This window comes from Neomonachus schauinslandi, chromosome 14 (assembly GCF_002201575.2).
Source record: "Neomonachus schauinslandi chromosome 14, ASM220157v2, whole genome shotgun sequence".
Taxonomy (NCBI): Eukaryota; Metazoa; Chordata; class Mammalia; order Carnivora; family Phocidae; genus Neomonachus; species Neomonachus schauinslandi.
Genome location: NC_058416.1, coordinates 67,601,322 through 67,620,666, shown reverse-complemented (window position 1 = coordinate 67,620,666; position 19,345 = coordinate 67,601,322). Strand labels below are relative to the sequence as shown.

Genomic DNA, 19,345 nt, shown 5'->3' with positions numbered 1-19,345 from the left:
TACACACACACACACACACACATCAGCCCTGCATCCACAGTTGGCACCAGAAAGAGCCATCCCCTAAGTACTGGGTTCCCCAATGCTAACGCATGGGCAGGGAAGCCTCAGTGAAACCAGTCCTCTTTCCTCCAAATGAGCCTGTTCATGTTTTCATGAGTAATCTGGGCCCCTCATGTCAGAATATGAGGCAGGCAGAAGCCATGCATAGAAAAGTCATTCCTCACTGGATCAGGACTCAGAAACTGAGCTGTGGTTTATCAATCTACACCTTTATGCCTGCCCTTCCAGCAGGCAGTGTGGATCGGCCACCAGGGGGCAGCAGGGATCACCTGGCAAAACCACCTGCAGATGCAGAGGGCTTGGGCTTCAGGGCTTCTGACACGCAGCCCGGGGTCGTAACCAGTACCTGAGACCTTCAGGTCATTTGGCTTTGGCCATTTATCTACAGTGTCATCCCTCATTCTCAAGTACAAATTCCTCAGGGTACCTGCGTGTACGGTCTTGCCCATGGAGACATTGCCTATTTCTCCAACACAGGTGCAGCCAAAAAGTCCCCCACCAACCCAAGCCCTAGCCCATCCTAATGAAACAAAATGCTGTCACTGTCCACAAACACTCACCCTTCCTGTGACCACATGTTTCCTTTCCCCCTCCTTTCCCTGTGCTGAGAGTCCCCTGTCCTGCCGGACACAGCTTTTCCTCCTTCTTAGAAGGTCCCCCTACAGGGGACTGGAAAATTCTGTTCTTCCCTTTCTCAGTTTCTGCAACACAGTTATTTTCTCGGTAAGCTTTTCTTGACTTAACTTATAGATTAAGATGTTTATTATATATTTTTCCCCAAATGTGAAGACAAGTTACTTATGACAACCCTTCCCTCTAAGAGTTACTAAACTTTGAGGTCCTCTCTCATTCTCTTATATGACAATATTTCTTTTTGCACCTGATCTGTTCCTGACCCTGACTGCAAAAGAGGGATACTGAGGCACAACCCCTATGACCTGCTGCAGGGACTCACAGCTGAGAGCAGGCACTTACAGCACCGTGATGGCCTTGGAAATGCCATGTGCTCTTGAGGGAAGATGAATTTTATTTGGTCTCTGTGGCCCACAAGCTGTGATCTAGGTTGGACCCTGAACCTGTGCAAAGCCTCATAGTGCCAGTTATAGAATGGGATCAGAAAATAAAGACTACTCCACCTCTCAGGTCTCAGTGGCCAGGCCAGCCAAGGAGTGAGACACCAACCCCTTCCCTGTATGTGTCCCACCCTCCTCCAGCTCCAGGAGGCCTGTGCACAAAGCAATGAGCAGCTCTGACCCAGGTCCCCAGGTCTGAGGTCCCCAATCTGTCCCCTTCCTCCCAATCCTCCAGGGTGGATCGGCAGGGGATTTGTAAACAGTTTTCAGAACTCCATCTCCTCTGAATGTTTAGGAGCAGATATGGAAGATATTTTTCAAAGTCCAAATCTTTTAAATCTTCGCTAAATTAAATGGTCCGAAATTAAGAAATACACAGGATAGACTGACAACGGATATGAGGCCGCCAAAGAAGAGATTATAGAATTTGATGTCTAAGTGATGGAAACTATTCAAAATGATATACAGAGCAAAAACCCTAAAGACATTATAAAGGCTCAGTGCCTGGAAGACACCTTCACACCACCCAGACAGTGTGCAAGTGTAAGGATTGTGGGAGGGAAGATAAGGAACTGAAGGTGAATCAAAAAATCTGTGAAGATATAATTTACAAAAAGGCTTCAAATTTGGAGAAACCCAGGAACCAATGTATCCACGAAGCTCAGCGAAGCTCAGGCACAGGGAACATGGGAGACAGCCCAGCACACATCGTATGAAATTTCTACAAACCAGCGATGCAGATACTCTCACAGCCAGAGAGGAGAGTCGTGTTCCCTACAGAGAACCAGCGTCATGCTGGGAGCACCTTTCTCATTACAAGCCATGTGAGCAAGAATACAGGGAAGCAATGGTTTCAAAATCTTAATAGAAAGCACTGTTAACTTTGTTCCTTACCCAGGGAAAATGGCATTGAAAATTGAAGACAACTAAGCCTTTCTCAGACTGCAAACCACCCAGACTGATCACCCACAGACCCTCAGCACAAGCGACAGTGAAGGACACCCCTTGGACAGAGGGAAAGTATAACAGAAGGAAATGTGAGCCTACACAAAGAAATAAAAAGCATCTGGTGTCATAACTACAAAGATAAATATACAAACAATGTTAATGGTTAATGTCTATAAAAGTCAACTGCTTAAAGCAAAAAAAATATAGCAATGTGTTTGATTCATAATGGATTACAAATAATACACATGACAATGAGAGCACAAATGATGAGGAAGATGAGACCATGTTATGAGGTCCTCATCCTGCACGTGAGTGATGTCATATCACTGGGAGGAACTTTCTTAAGGTAGGAGGTGAGAACTGTAAACTCTAAAGAAAGCATTAAAATAAAACCATTTTAACAAAGAGTGAGAGCTAAAAAGGTGCATGACTTAGGAATGTCTAGAGGGTGCAGATCCAATAGGACATGGATGTCATGTTCATGTATGTGTGTATTTATCTGTGATGCACAGAGAGACAGAGACAGTGGGAGAGACACTCACGTTGTGAATGGGCCCAGGCGGCCCTGGGGCGGCAGGTCTGGAAGCTGCCGGACAGGACAGAGGGCTGTGCATGGAAAGCAGGACGATGTTGCAGACTTTCATCCAAATTTACTCTAATGATTGAAATACAAAGAAGAGACAGAGAAGAAAATTAAAGGATTGCAATCAAACTGCTAGAGATGAAAACTGTAACATCTCAGATCACAAATACAAGGGCTGAGATTAGCACCAGACGTGACAAGATGAAGAACGTGAGGGAATCTGAAGACACAGCACAGACACCGCAGAGTGAAAGACACAAAAAGAGTTTATAGTTGAACAGACCAGCACTGAATATAGGAAAATGCTAGCAATGTCATGCACATGTGCTTGTGAACCCAGGGAGTGAGGGTGGAGGGGTGGAAAAGAATATTTGATGAATCATGGACCACAAATGTATTAAATTTCATGAAAATTCAGTACCTATAGTTTACAAATTCTTGATAAACCCCAAGCAAAGAAATATGGGGGTGGGCGGAACAACACCCCAACACCCATCAGGTATCACATTGTTTAAGGCAGAGAGAAAGACACAGTGTGAAAAGCAACCAGAGAGGAAAGATACTTGTTTCAGGGGAACAGTGATAAGGATTCAGACTGATTTCTCATGAGCAGAAATGCACACAGAGGGCAGTGGATTAACATCTTCAAACTACTGAGAAAAACAAGAAGAAACCACTTATGTTTTTATCCAGGGAAAATATCCTTTAGTAATAAAGGCTAAATAAAAATTTTTTTCAGATATACCAAACTGACAGAACTGATCATCAGCAGACCCATAACACAGGAAATAATACTGGACTCCCCTCAGGCAGGAGGAAGTGATTCCAGAAAGAATCTAAATCTACAAAATGAATGTAAGAGTCAGAAATGATAACTACAGGGATAAATATGAAGAATTTTTTATCTAATCTCTGCGTATGTTGGAATTTATCACGTAGCTAACAGTAATGGATATGACATTCCTACCACAGCTCTGAGAAGAGAGAGTGGGAAGTGGGTTCTAATGGCTGATGCTGTCACGTGGAGTGGCGTCACCTAAATGTAGCCTGTGACAAGTCACAGATGACAGGACAGCAAGGAGTTACAGCTAAATAGCCAAAACAGAAATAAAATAGATTGTAAGAAATATCCTGTTACTCAAAAACAAGAGATAAATGGAAAAGGAGAATAGAGAAAACATGGAACATAAAGAAAATAAAAAGACGTGATCTAATAAACTATGTTACCACTCACAGTCAGGAAACCGTCTAAATGCCACAATTAAAAGATAGACATTGTCAATTTGAATTTGATAGCAACAACCAAGGATAAGAAACCTACACTAAATGAACTTATACTAAGTGCAAGATCAGGACAATATTCCCACTCGATTCTGTTCCATAATTCAGGATGTTAAAAAAAACAGAACAGAGAATCTGGGAAGATGAATCGAACTTTTACAAATGGTTAGGATGGAATATTTCATGTCATGTGAAACACACAAAAATGGAAGTAAATGATCACAAGGGACATTTCATGAGAACATCAACAGAAATGCCCTCACCTCTCCGTCCCCCAATTTTTATGGTAGCAAACACAGAGTGACCAGAGCTCCCCTATGGAGCTGAGAGGTGAGGGAAGCTCCATGTAAGCCAAATGTATGAAGCTCGCCCAGAAGCACAGAGATTCTCTCCACCAGCGTGAGAAGGAGCATTTTTCACAAGAACCAGTGAAAGGGCATGAGGGAGACTTTGGGAGGCCAGGCTCAGCAGTGGACTCAAGAAACAGAATCTGGGGTCCCCACCATTGCCTGGACACTCCTCTGCTCCCCCTCGTCACTCTCTACCCAGGTGCTGCACAGGCCCTGCTCACAGACTCAGCCCCCACAGGACCCTGAGCATGACCTTGAGCCTGAGGTCAGCCCAGAGGGTGCTGGAGGGGTTATGACCCAGAGAATGAGCCCCACGGTGTCCTGACCCTACAGGACTTGTGTCCACTCCAAGACTCATCTGACCCCATTACTGTGGCCACGAGACCCCCGTCACTCCCTCAAACTTGGAGCCCAGAGAGCACAAAGCAATAACGCAGAGCAGAGCCAGCAGGACCCAGGCCAGGCCCCTGCACCCCCAAACAGCCTCCAAAGTCCCCACAGATCCTCCAGCTCAAACCTGGGGCATGACACCTCTGACCCTCCTCACCGGCATGTTACCCAGGCTCCCTTACAGGCCAGGCCACTAGGGGGAGAGCAGTGAGCTGAGGGACAGAAGCCCTGCTGCCCAGCCTGGCCTCACCCTCTCTCCCACCCGCCCTGGTCAAGCTCTGCCCTGATGAGCCCAGAGTCTGAATCCAACACATCTGGGCTCCATCCTGGACTCACCCTACTCTCCTCTGTTTTCCTGGGAAGGTAGCCTCTCTGGGCCTCAGCTTTACCTGCTGTGAAATGGGGAAGCTTACACTCATGTAAGACACAATTTTTTCATGTTAAATGATACAAAACATTGTAAGGGTCTTCCTAATTAGAGAAACTCCGTGTGATCTCGGTGAATTCACCTTGGACTTGGAGTCTCCCATCTTCTGTGGGTTGAAGGAAAAGCTGTCATCTACACTGTGACCTGCATCATATGCAATTGGATCCAAGTCTGAATGCGCAGTTTGCCAGTTCCACAAAACCACACACTAGGCTACTTTACAAATCCTCCTGCTCCAAACTCCAGGAGATGTGGGTTAGAATAATAAAAAAAAGTAGTAAAAATAATAGTAATAACAATAAAATTAAATCTCTGCTTACTCAACTGAACTTAGCACCAGAATCACCACCTATTGCTCTGATGACCCAACTACATGATGGGGATGCAGGAATCATCGGTCCTGATCCCTAAGTACACGAGAATCTGCTGGCTGTTGGACATCACACAGGTTTGTCTGGACATTGACCTTTTCAAATACAATACACTTGACCCTGAACTCTCCTTTTTGTAAGAAGCCAGCGGGCGAGGCCAAGGCATTTACCCTGGGACAAGCACGGGAATTGAACCTACCCTGCCTCCTGAATAGTGTATGTGACCTTGTGTGCTGGGCTGGGCAGGGCGGGGGGGGGCAGCTGCCTGTGGGAGGCAGGACTCCCAGGTCCACACACCCGTCCTCAGGTGACAGGGGCTGTGTGGAGACCTGCAGGAGGGAAGCTCCTGGTCTGAGCCTCCTCCACCAGCAGGGGGCAGCAGGGCTGCATCAGAAGCCCCAGGACAGAGGCTGGGGCTGCCCAGGGGGAGCCGCACAGGGACACCCGGCCCGGGGGTCAGCAGGGATCCAGGACTCAGTCCTCAGAGACTGTGAGGATGATCCATCCTTATCTCCTCAGGCTGCAGGGACCATGTTCTGAGGGTCAGACACACAGTGTTACCCAGGACACTGACGGGACTGACACAGTGAGCACCTCACATGGGAAACTTGGGTCCCCTCTCTGTCCACCAGTGCTCCCAGGGTCTGACTCCTCTGTGCTGGGCACATCCAGAGATGCCCCCATTACTCAAACTCTGCCTCTCCTTCCCACCTCCACCCCAACTCAAATCCGGGGCTGCAGCTTCCTTGCTCATGAGTGCCTCAGGGGATGGGAGGTGGGGCACTCGGGACCCCTGGTCCCCTGAAGGAGCATCCGCAGCCTCCCTGTGAGACTGTCTCCAGGGTGACGTGATTTTCACGGCCTCAGGCCACATCTCTGGTCCCTGTGCTGTCCTTGCTTCAGGGACAGAACCCAGTTCCCAGGAGGGACCACTCACTGTCCAGTCCCCAGAGCTCACGCTGTGTGCAAAGATGTGACCCGGGGGACCCTCACAGAGACCCAGAGCTTGAAGTGAGTCCCTCAGTCAGGGGTGGGTTCTGACACTATTCACAAGTTTCCATGAAACATGGATGAAAAAAATGAAAGGGATCAAAGTGTTGATAATGCCAGTCTCTGGTCCGCTGTGGGATGGGGGTTGTTACAGAGACAGAAGCACCACGTGGAAATAGACTAGAAGTTGTGATGAATCTCCAACAGCAGGTGGTTGTGTAACAAGGAAGTTCCCACATGCACCATGATGAGCAGGTGTCAGAATGAGAGGGTTTCCTATTCGGATGACATGTCGAGGATGGGACCAGAGTTCAGCTGGAGGATACAAAAGGGACATGACATAGGAGGGGTAGGGGATGAGACCACAGGACCACCTTTCCCTGAAACAGGTGTTATCTGTAGCTCTGCAAGGCCCCAGCTCAGCCCCATGGCCAGGCTCCTGAGAGGTCTCCCGGGTACTTACCCAGCTGCCCTGTGCTCAGTGACCCTGGGACAGATGGCCATGATCACCTATCCGGGAGACAATATAGAAATCCGATATACAGTGGTACCAGCAGAAGCCAGGTCAGGACCCCGTGCTGGTCATATAGGACAATAGCAAGCTTCCCTCAGGGATACCCAAATGATTCTCCAGCTCCAACTTGGAAGACAGGGCCACCCTATACACCAGTAGGACCAGGGCCAAGGATGAGGCTGACTACTACTGTCAAGTGTGGGACGGTAGTCGTAATGCTCACAGTGACATCGATAGCCGGAGATGTGAGACACAAACCCCTTCCCAACTGTGTCAGCCTCCTTCAGCCTAGGAGGACTATGGACAAAGCACAGTAGGTCTGGCCCAGGTCCCCGGATCTGAGATTCCCAGATCTCTCCCCCAACCCAGTCCTCCAGGCAGCCTCTGCACCATGTGGATCAGGAGTGCATATGCAGGAGGCAGGATGGGGCTGTCATGTTCTCTTGACTGCTGTTTGTGGGGGATGGAATTTCACGCTGGAAGGACACACAGAGAGACGTCCATGGAGACATGACAAGCTCAAAATGACAAGGGGACATTTCAGCTTTCAGTTGATAGAATCATGCTGTGTCACTCGGTGGACATATTCTCCTCTAGAACTAAGACCTCTTGGCAGCAGAGTGTAAGGTCATGTGACAAGGACTGAACATTTTGCAGTGGGTCACCCGGAATGTCAGCGAGTAGGGACATTCCCAATTCCACCTCTTGATTCCTGGACCTATGAATGCAGGCTATGGGAGAAACAGCATCACATATTGGGCACAGACCCAGTGCAAATATCACCTCATGCCAAATCTTGCCCCAGTCCCACAAGGTGTTGCCATGTGACTGGACAGTAAACAAGTCTGCGAGAGGCCAGTAGTCCATCATTCAAGCCAGCTGTTTCAAATGGTGGGGAACATGGTAGAACCAGTGCGTTCCATGGGCATCGGCACACTGCAGCCCTTTTCTGATGTGAACTGTGAGCCTGGGATGGAAGCCACACTGAATACTAGAACAGTGGGTGAGGCATTCAGTAAGTGCAAGGGTTACAGTTTGGGAAGAAGCACTGCAGACAAAGAAAGCAAGTCCCTATCCAGAGTAAAGGTCTATTCCAAAAAGGACAGAGCTTTCCCTTCCATGATGGATGAGATCTAATTTAATTCATCGGCCACCAGGCTCCTGGCTGATTCCAAAGGGAATGGCCTCACCCTAGGAACTTAGGATTGGTCTCTGCTGTTGGCAGAGTAGATCTGAGAAGCGGCCATAGCCATGTCAGCTATGAGTGGACCTCCCTAGGGATTATCCCATGAATAACCTCCCGCCTGGCAACATGGCCACTTTGTTATGGAGCCCACCAGACAAGTTCAAGTGTGGATGGACAAGAAGGCTGACCACCGTCCCCAGTCATGTCACATTATCCACCTGATTATTAACACCATTCCCCTTTGAGAACTCACTCGTGCGGGCATTTTCATGGAACACAAATAGCTCTGTATTCCTTTGGGGGTGGGTTCCACTCACATATCTCTTCCTCAAACATCTTCCACCACTTTCCTTATTGTGTTTCTTCCAAGTCTCTGACCGTCTAGCCATAACTGAGTCAGAGACCATAGGTTAGAATAAAGCCACTTCTGTCCTTCTCTCCATCCAGGTAAAATAAATCAAGCACTTTGCTCAAAGTCACCTTATTGAATTCCCACCCACATTATGCAGGAGTGTCCCAGATGAGGGCTGCAAAACTAACACTGTTGACTAGCAGAGTGGGCTGCACATCATACAGGAACCTCTGTAAACCAGCCCTATGGTTTTTGCTCTATATCAGCTGTTCATAGGATTGTTCCTGCTGGGGCATAGTTGTGCCAGATAGAGCACAGTGCAGTATGGGTTGGGGTCATGGGCATCGGGCCTCTTCCTCATGCAACTCACCTGTGCTTTCAGGATCTGGTAAAGCCCGATCTCGAATTATCTCTTCTGTTTGATGATGGAGAGCTGCTATAAATGCCCAGTGCCATGGCATGGTTGGTCCGATAATACCCAGTTCAGGCAGGCAGCTCAATTACATAGAAACTCAGTGGCTAATAAGGAGCATAGAGTCTCTGGTAAGGTTCAGTAGCAAGCCAAAACATGTGCCATTTGGAGCTTTCTATTTATAAATGTAAAACAATTGGTAAGCTGCCCATCTATTTCAGTTCTAGGAACAGCATCATTGACTGATACCCATGTCCTCTGTCAAATGAGTCTCATTACTAACTTGGTCCTGCTATTCATAATGCTTAGCATTAACACCCACCTTATCATTGGTGATAAAATGGAACTGCGTGTCTCCTAAAAATGCAAAGATCCCCAAAACTACAAAGTTGGCACCCAATTCAGAGTTCAAAAACTCTAGAAAACTTTGCGTATATAGCATACATATGTGTGTATATACACACAAATACATCTCCAACATATACAGAGCAGACACAATTAGTACACATGTGCACACACTCCCAAATATATTCATATATGTGTATGTGTATAAATATGTAATATAAAGGAGTGTGTGGCAGGAATTTGATGTGATGCGGACACACACACACACACACAGGTGAGCCTCAGAGAAGCCACACTGACTGTCAGCTACAAACGGGCTCCTGCTTCCCACTCACATGGGAAATTCCAGTCCCTGTCTCTCCACCTGAGGTCCCAGGGAGCTGAGAATTCTGTGCTGGGCACGTCACACAGGGCTCCTCTCGTGATTCACCTTTCCTGGAAACATACAGCATGAGGATTCTAACACATCACTCCTGCCACTGAGTTTTTACCTGATGAGAAAATGTCACATTGGAGCTCAATTAGTTTGGAATCACAGACTCTAAGGTCCTCACGGTCCCTGCATCCCACACAAACCAGACTCTTCCCCACAGGGACTGACTCCAAACACACTTCGGTTCTTGTCCCTTCTTCCCATCCTGACAGAAGCCCCACAGTCCCCTTCGCAGAGAGGCCATCCCCAACCTCTCTCCACACACTCCCTGCCTGTCGTTTTGTCTGATGTCACTTCATTTCTCTGCACATCACCCAATGCTGCACAGGTTCTTCTAACATTATTTAATTAATTATATTAGCTGTTACCCCAACTGGGCAGGAAGTGTTTAATGCATTGCATGCCCATCTCAATCAGAAGCATGAACATTCAAGCAGCTGTTTTTCCCCCAGGCAGAAGTCAGTCTGAAGTCAGTTGGCAGTTCTCCAGGTACTACCAATTCCGTGAGGTCCCAAATCCTCTCGCTATCTCTACCATCATTACTACTATGGAGGCTTGGCTTTGCCTTGTTGTTGACAACAGACTTCAGGATGGCTGCCGCAGCTCCAGCCATCACACCCAAGTACAAAAGAAAGAGCACTGCATAAATCTAGTCTGCTTCTTTCATTCACAGACAAAACTCCCCAGAAAGATCCCCAGCTGAATGACACGTCGATGGCCTAGCTCCGGGCCACAGGGTCAATGCTGACCTAGACAGACCTGAGAATAGCAATAGTGTGGCTTCTCAATGATCCTAGAAGACAAGATGCAGGCAGACGGGGTTGGGGACTGCGTGCTGTCTCACCAAAGAAACTGTGTCCCCTATGCTGCTCCGCCCAAGGCAGGAAGCCAAGAAAGACTTGTGTCTTGTTCACACTGACTTCCCAGGATGGAAGCTATGGAAGACCAAGCTGGGTCTGAACAAGTTTTTGTTGGTTGGGTGTCCTCCTGTCTCTGTCCTTGGCAGGAGTCATCATCACACCTATGTGGTGCCCCAGCAGCCAGAATAAGTGAGAGGCCGGCCCTGAGTCCTGTGTCCCCAGGTGCCCAGCCCCAAAACCAAACCCACGACCACCCACCACCCCAGAGACATGAGCCCTGATACCTCAGATGGGCCCTGCCTTCTCTTCACAGGAGCCTCTTCCTATTTTCGGGGATAATCTGACTCCTCCGGCCTGGTCCTGAGGCCAGCAGGGGCCCCTCAGAGAAGAGCAAATCCTCCCCGGGGCCAGCAGTGCAGGGTCAGGGGCAATCAGGATGTGAGCAGTGGTTCTGAATCTCCACCTGGACAGAGGATTTCCTTGCGCCTCCAGCCGCCAGTATGCAGCGGCCCCTGGGGGGCAGCACAGATCACCTGGCAAAGCCTCAGGGGTTCTAACAGGGAGGGTTGGGTACCAGGACCTGAGACCAGAAGCTGAAGGTCTAGGTTTTCTACACTATCACCTTTGGTCTCATGTAAAATTCTGACTCGGGGTCTCTTATCTCTCTCCTGTGCAATTTGTCTCTGTCTCTAGCACAGGTCCAGTGGTTCATGACGCTCCACGCCACCCCATTCCTGCTACACTCAGTCACTGTCGAGCCTTGTTCAAGCACTGGGTCTGGCCCTGGCATGCAGTGCACCCTGGGGATACTGAGGCACAGCATCCACGAACTGTCCATGGAGCTCTCCCTCAGCTCCAGAATCCTACAGCACCTCAATGGCTCCCTAAAACTGCACGTGCACCTGGCAAGGGAGGAATTTTGTTCATGTTCTGATGTTCAGCAACATAGACCAAGGGTAGGACACACACTGACCTATGATCCTCTCGTACCTAGAGAGTAAACATTCTATGATGGGTTCAGAAAATGCAGACAGACTCCACCTCACAGCTCAGGAGCCAGGTCAGGACAGGGAGAGGGATGGAGTTTGGACCCCAGACTATGGGAACACAGGGTGAATGAGAATTACCTGGGCGGGAGGATGGGTTTGCAGGGCTGCCCCTCCCATCTCTAAGTCCCGTGGAGCTGAGCCCATTTCTAAACCACAAGGGTCCACAGCAGCTGCCCTGAAATCTGGCTGCTTTGCATAACCAGCAGTGTCTCCAGCAAGGGGATAAGAGAGGCCTGGGAGGAAATCTGCCCAGCTTTGAGCCTCAGGGAGCAAAATCGAGGCACCTGCACCATGGCCTGGACCCCTCTCCTCCTCGCATTCCTGGCTCACTGCACAGGTGCTGAGCCCAGGCTCACACCCACCCCAGCCCTGGGTTCTGGGACAACCCTGCCCTGACTCTGAGCTCAAGAGTGGACTCTAGGGGGTGCGGGGGGTGGAGGATGCTCAAGACCCTGCTGTGGGATGAGGGGCTGGGGTGGTGATATCCCCCCCCAGCTCACCAACTCTGTGTGATCCTTGAAGGGCTGTGCCTGCCCAGAAGGGGGGGGGGATGTTTCTCATTTGTTCAAAGGCTCCATCCACCAGGCAGTCCCAGGGGGCCCAGGAACAAAGATGACAGCAGGGTGGAATCAGGCCTAGAGAACCACTGGAACTTAAGCCAGGGGTGGGAGTGTCCAGGGGAGGACACCCCGGCTGGAAGCCGACCTCTCATCTTCTCTCTTGCAGGCTCCATGGCCTCCTATGTGCTGACTCAGCCCCGCTCGAAGTCGGTGAACCTGGGACAGCCGGCCAGGATCACGTGTGGGGGAGACAACATTGGAAGCAAAAATGCTTACTGGTACCAACAGAAGCCAGGCCAGGCCCCCGTGCTGATTATCTATGAGGATAGCAAGCGGCCCTCAGGGATCCCTGACCGATTCTCAGGCACCAACTCGGGGAACACGGCCACCCTGACCATCAGCGGGGCCCGGGCCGAGGACGAGGCTGACTATTACTGTCAGGTGTGGGACAGCAGTGCTAAAGCTCACGGTGACACAGACAGATGGGGAAGTGAGACACAAACCCCTTCCCCATGTGTGTCGCACTCTCCTCCAGCCCCAGGAGGCCTGTGTACAGAGCATGAGCAGCTCTGACCCCGGTCCCCTCGTCTGACATCCCCAGGCCTCCCTCCGCATCCAGCCCTCCAGGCAGCTCTGCACAGGGAGGGTCGGGAGAGCATTTACAGCTGACCACACTAGCCTGCCCTGGTTCTCTGGCCTCGGGTGTGAACTGGGGACAGACGGCCCGGGTAGAAAAAAGACACAAGGAGACTTTTGTCCACTGGTCAATGTCTCATCATTTCCATGTGGTGGTCGTGGGCTAATGTTCTCCCAACTGACCAGGATTAGAGCTCAAATCGTCCCAGCTCAGCTGAGCTCCTGAAGCCCTGGGGACATGAGAGGAGCCTCCTCTACCAGAGTGGAACAGGCGGGTACAGTAGACACTGACGGGTCACCCACATCCCCTCTTCTGGGCTCACACACCCACCCACTGCTGCCCGGAGCCCCTGACAGCTCACACGGGTGCTCCTCGCTGGAAAGCGCTGTTGCTTCAGCAATCTGCCTCCCCAGGTTTCTGTCCCTTCTCAGAGAGGTTCAGGAGAATGATCTCCCGAGGCCTAGATCCCAGGGCCCTGCCTCAGATTCCGATGTCCTGAAAGGTCCCAGCTGTAGAGGGGAGGCCTGCAGGAAGGAGGCCTCAACTGATGGCTCACCCTCTGTGGGTCGCTCTCTTTCTGCCCAGCCTGATACCCTTTCTCCTTCCAGGTTTTTACACATGCACTTCTTTGTCTCAGCATCTGCTTCCAGGAACCCATCTGGGATGGCCAACATTCTGGAGACGGTCCCCAGGGAACAAAGGGGGCCACTATATATAGTCACAAAGCTGGGGTCTCTCCCCCACATCCTCAAGGTGCATATCCAATCGCCAGACAGATGAGATCCTTCCTTCTATTTGTATACGAGGAGAAAATATCCAGACACACTAGGTGCTCTGGGTTCTGACAGACTGTTGGAGAGTCACGTCCATCCTGATGGCGAATGAGGGACATTGGGACAGTTGCCCCCTCCTACAGAGTGGCCAGAAGATACTCAACCACGGGCGTGAGACACACAAGGAAGGGGTGCTGCCTTACTCCCATCCCCCACATCTTGCACAAGAATCCTTCCTTACACCCACCCTGCCCGGAAATAGGGACAGAAAACAGTTTGATGAAACGCAGTCCAGTCTGTCAATGCTGACACGTATGGAGCCGCCAGAGTCCCACGTTGCCCACATGAAATCCATTAGACCCACGCAAACCACAGTCTGCAAAGAAAGGGAATAGCGGTAACCTTGCTTCCACTTGATAATATGCAACTATCCCACGACTAGGGATATTTATTTTTGTCCCACATGATTTGCTATCCTAAAGGTCAATATTGAGATAGACAGTTTCGTACCATTAACACGCCTGGTGTTAGATGATAATGGGATGACAGAGGTGGAGAAAACAGAAGCATATGATTGCTATGTATCCAAACACATTCCTACAACATAAGGAGAAACATGTGTGACTTCTAGCATGTTCATTTCTGCCACTACCCTGTGCTCAGAAGGGGCATCTATAACTACTCTCTTCATCACCCACTGCTTGATCCCCTCTCTTCAGAAAATACCTGTGCTACTCCTCATCCCAGCCAGTTGGCAGGATAAACCCTCCTTCTGGAAGGCTGGTCTATCAGACCTGCTGCATGGAGTCGTGGCACATTCCTGACTGTAATCACAAATCCAGGCAGTACTAGGGGATCTCCTGAATCCATACATACCCCTGCTTGCCCCACTTGTGTAATAGACACCCAGCTCCCCCGTGACAGTCACCATGAATCACCCCAGCCAGTGCCCTCACTTTTCCTCATGATTCACTCCCAGGACGAGCCAAACGGAGACAAGGCTCAGTCTCTGCCACCAGAGCAGTGTAGTCAATATTCCCCAGGAGATCACCAACCTCAGCACACTCTCCAGGTGACCAGTGACAGAGTCCATTCTGAAACAATTTTTCAGATCATACAGGGTCTCGAATCTGACTCAAGCTCCCTTGAGCAGAGCAGGCCAGTTAAGCCCCATGTCCCAGGTGGCGGGGCAGGACCGAGGGAGATAAGCAGAGGAAGCGAGATTTGCCACGGTGCCTGGACCCCCACCCTGTGAAGCTCAGTGAGCACAGGGTCCCGGCGTCGGGGGGAAGGGGATGCAGCTGCAGGTGCAGCTGGACTGGGTGGGGCCCGGGCGTCTGCAGGTGGGACAGCTCCCAGTTCAGCCTGTGGCGCTGGTTCTCCGAGGACCGCACTCTGAGTGGCTTCACCCCTGCTCTCCCTGCCCACAGGGAGGCACACTGTGAGGCCCAGGTGCTCTGTTCTCCCTCCTAGTCCAGGGCCAGGGGGTCAGGGCCCTGCCCTCACTGTGTCCACATTGCCCCCTCCCCTCACAGGGCTGTGACCGTCACTTCTGACTCAGCCTGTCTTCCTCCAGGACCCTTTCCTCTCCTCTCTCCCAGGCTCCGTGCCTCCCCTGCCCTGAGCCTGACTCCCTCCATGTCCTGGCCCTGATCAGGCCCAGGATCCCCTGCCCTGGGGATGAGCTCAGGCGTGAACATGTCTCTAGGTCCCAGCAGAAGCCACGCCAGGTCCCCGAGCTGGTTATATATACAGATGTGAGGGGCTGATTCTGAGGATGGAACTTAGGTAAATGGCCCCCTGAGCATGACCAGGATTGAAGCCAGGACGAGGCTGACCAGTGCTGAGCCACCTAATGTGGCATTGGGAGTGCCTGGTAGTGATCCAGGTGACACAGAAGGATGGGGGACGGGACACAAACTATCCTCGGTGGTCTGGCTCGCACTCTCAACTGCCCTCCTAGCGGCTGCTGCTCAGGCTTTAGGATCAGGTGTCTCCCTGGTCCTGCCTGGCCCCTGAACTGGGGGAGACTCTAGCAGGTTCTCTGGCCTCCACTCTGTGTGTACCCTACTGAACAATGGCAGAGTGGGGTCTGTTCTGACTATGAGGACTCTAGTCAAGTTTTACAGAACATAGTACAGATTTAGGATGTCATTGTACATCACGTGGGCCCCAGAGGTAATCATGTGCCACTCGGGAGGGGAGACAGCTGCCTCAGACAGCACAGTCCTACGGGAATTCCTCTTCTCCTTGGGTACAGGCAGGCTGGATGGGCCCCAGGGCCTGTGCATCGTCTGGATTCCTGGATTAGGTGTCCCCACATCCTGAAGGGCTGCCTGAGGCTTCCTGAAGAAGGGACCAGGCCCCTGCTGCCCCAGGCCCTGCTCTCCTGAGGTTTTTATAGGTTTTTCATTCTGTTGTCATGCCAAGGACGGGACCACAGTGCCTGTGGGGCCACAGAGGAGACCTGAAGTAGGGGGAGGACTGTAATGAGGTCACAAGACCACCTCACCCTTAATCAGGTGTTCTCTGCATGTCTCAGTTGGACCACCTCAGCCCCACGGCCAGGATTCTGGGAGGTCCTGAGTCAGGCCAGGACAGGCCCCGGGCAGAATGGGTTAGGACACTGGTTGTGTTCAAACCCCAAGAGTGTGACTGTGATACCAAACTTCGGAAACCAAGGCTCATTTTCTGACCTGCGAGCTGCTTGGAAGAAGCTGGGGCTCCTCTCTTCCTCCTCAGCCACGTGGTCTGAGCGCACAAGTGGTTTGAATGCATTTGGAGTCTCAGAGTCGAGGAAATTTGCATAAATCTAGCAATCACACACCCAAGGGACTGGAAAGGAATAAGAGAGGCCGGGGTTAGCCTGGCCCAGCTGTGGTTCTCAGACGACAGAGCGCTGGGCACATCCACCATGGCCTGGACCCCTCTCTCACTCCTCGTCCTCACTCTCTGCACAGGAGCTACCCCCAGTCCTGCCCACACACACAGCCCCACAGGACCTGAGCTGAGACTTCCCGAAAGCCTGAGCTCAGGCACGGCACAGCCTGGGATTGGGACCCTGCGATTGAGTCTCTGGACCTCGTTGCAACCTCTCCTCTTCTGTCTCTTCAGGCTCCGTGGCCTCCAGTGGCCTGACTCAGCCGCCCTGTGTGTCAGTGGCCCTGGGACAGACGGCTACCATCACCTGCCCTGGAGAGGACTTGGAAGATATTAATGGACGCTGGTACCAGCAGAAGCCAGGCCAAGCCCCTGTATTGGTCGTTTATGAGGCTAGTGTTTGGTCCTCAGAGATCCCTACAAAATTCTCTGGCTCCAAGTCAGGGAACACGGCCACCCTGACCATCAGCGGGGCCCGGGCTGAGGGCGAGGCTGACTATTACTGTCAGTCATCAGACAGCGGTGCTGATGCTCACGGTGACACAGGCAGATGGGGAAGTGAGACGCAAACCCCTTCCCCGTCTGTGTCCCACTCTCCTCCAGCCCCAGGAGGCTGTGCACGGAGCAGGGAGCAGGTCTGGCCCAGGTCCCCGGGTCTGAGATGCCCAGTCTGTCCCCTTCCTCCCAGCCCTCCAGGCAGGCTGCACAGGGTGGATCAGCAGGGAATGTGTAATCAGTCATTAGAACTCCATTTCCTCTGGGACTGTGGCTGGAGGAAGGACTAAACATGTGAGAAGCAGAAATGGAAGACATTTTGTAAAGAACAACTCTTTTAAAACTTCCCAAATCATATGGTCTGAAATTTAAAAATACAGGAGACACACTGACAGTAGATATGATGCTGCAAAAGAAGAGATTAGGGACTGTGATGTCACAGCGATGGAAAGTAGTCAAAATGAAACACACAGCGAAATCAATGAATAATCAAATTAATGAAGGCTCAGTGCCTGGAGGACACCTTCACGCCACCCAGACAGTGTGCAAGTAAGTGTAGGGACTGCGGGAGGGAAGGGAAGGGACTGAGGGTAAATTCAAAAATCTGTGAAGAAATAATGTACAAAAAGGAGCAAGATGGCAGAGGAGTAGGAGACCTGGATTTCGTCTCCTCTCAGGAATTCAGCTGGATGGGGATCAAACCATTCTGAACACCTACAAACTCAACAGGAGATTGGAGAGAAGATAGCAACAGCTCTCTGAACAAAAAAGCGACCACTTTCTGGAAGGTAGGACGTGCAGAGAAGTGAATCCGAGGCGATATTCGAAATTCGGGAGTATAGACGGCGGGGGAGGGGCCTCTGTCGGCCGCTTCTGGCAAGTGATAGAGCCGCGGAGCATAAAATCGGAACATTTAGAAGTCTGCTCCGCCGAGGGACGTCACTCTGGTGGCTAAGCGAGGGGGTGGAAGCTTCGCGGGACAGTGTGGTCTCAGGACCCTCGGGGTCACAGAAAGACCGGGGGTGCCTGAGTGCAGCAGAGCTCCAAGGTATCGGAGTGGGGAAGCCGGCTGCAGAGATGGAGCCGAGGCGCGGGCTCTCAGCTCGGGGTTGCCATAAACCGTGATCCGGGGCACAGTCGGGCCACTGCTCCTCCAGCAGGGACCCAACAAGTGGCAGATCCGGGGAGACTCCCCTTCCTCCCCCGGGAGGAGCAGGGTGGGAGCGCACCGCAGGGATCTGCTGGGTTTGGAGACTCCACCTGGGGTCAGGTGCCAGAGATAGAAACGCGCGGTCACAAGCCGGGTGAACACGGAGTGCGGCCAGAGACTGGGGAGCCGGGAGTGACTGACTGCTTTTCTCTGGGGGCTCACTGAGGAGTGGGGCCCCGAGTTCTCGGCTCCTCCGGGGTGGAGATTGGGAGGCTGCCATTTTCACTCTCAGCCTCCAAAGCTGTACGGAAAGCTCGCAGGGAACAAAAGCTCCGGAGAGCAACCGGAGCAGATTACTTAGCCGGGACCGGCAAGGGTGGGGCAATTCCGCCTCCAGCAAAGATATTTGGAAACCAGGGCAACAGGCCCTTCCCCCAGAAGAGCAGCGAGAACAGCCAGCCAAGACCAAGTTTACCGATCAATGAGAAGGGCAGAACTCCAGCACTAGGGGAATACTGCACATAGAATTCATGGCTTTTTTACGATGATTCTTTAGTCTTTTAAAGTTAATTTTTTTTAACTGTCTTTTTTTTTTTAATTTTTCTTTTTCCCGTTTTCAACCAACATCTTATCAATCCCTTTTTTAAAAAACATTTTTATTTTTCATTTTTAGAGTCATATTCTATCCCTTCATAGTAGTTACCCATATTTTTGGCATATATATATATAAGTTGTTCTCTCTTTAAAATTTTGAGATAGTTTCTTCTAACAGATCAAAATATACCCGAAATCTCTAGTATATGGTTTTTTTCTACTCCCCTGCCTGATCACATTCTCTCCCTTTTTTTTTCTTTTTTCTTTTTTTAAATCCTCTTCTTTCTTTTTTCAAACAATTTCTTATCAATTCCTTTTATAAAATTTTTTATACTTTCCATCTTTACAGTCATATTCCATCCCTTCATCATATCAACCCTTATTTTTATACATATATAAGTTTTTCTTTCTTTAAAATCATGGGAGGCACTTTCTTCTAACAGACCAAAATACACCCAAAATCTAGTGGGTGGCACTGATCTATATACCAGCCTGATCATATTTGATCACATTCTGGTTTTTTTGTTGTTGTTGTTTTGTTTTGTTCTGTTTTTGTTTGTTTTTATCTTTATCTTTTTCTTATTCTTTTTTTTCTTTTTCTTTTTTCTCTCTTTCCCTTTCTTTTCCCA

At 50.5% G+C, this 19,345-nt stretch overlaps 2 gene segments (V, D, J or C); both read left to right on the top strand.

The window, feature by feature from the left end:
• Nucleotides 1-11,896: 11,896 nt before the first annotated feature.
• LOC110578361 lies at nucleotides 11,897-15,140 on the top strand. The segment is given in 3 exon segments: nucleotides 11,897-11,964; nucleotides 12,354-12,656; nucleotides 15,133-15,140. Coding segments are annotated over 3 exon segments (357 nt in total).
• A 1,371-nt stretch (nucleotides 15,141-16,511) lies between these two features.
• The window catches only part of LOC110578362, a 13,828-nt gene continuing 10,994 nt past the window's right edge, over nucleotides 16,512-19,345 (top strand). Inside the window, 2 exon segments of the V gene segment in view lie at nucleotides 16,512-16,569; nucleotides 16,712-17,014. Of these exon segments, the coding sequence occupies nucleotides 16,512-16,569; nucleotides 16,712-17,014 (361 nt within the window).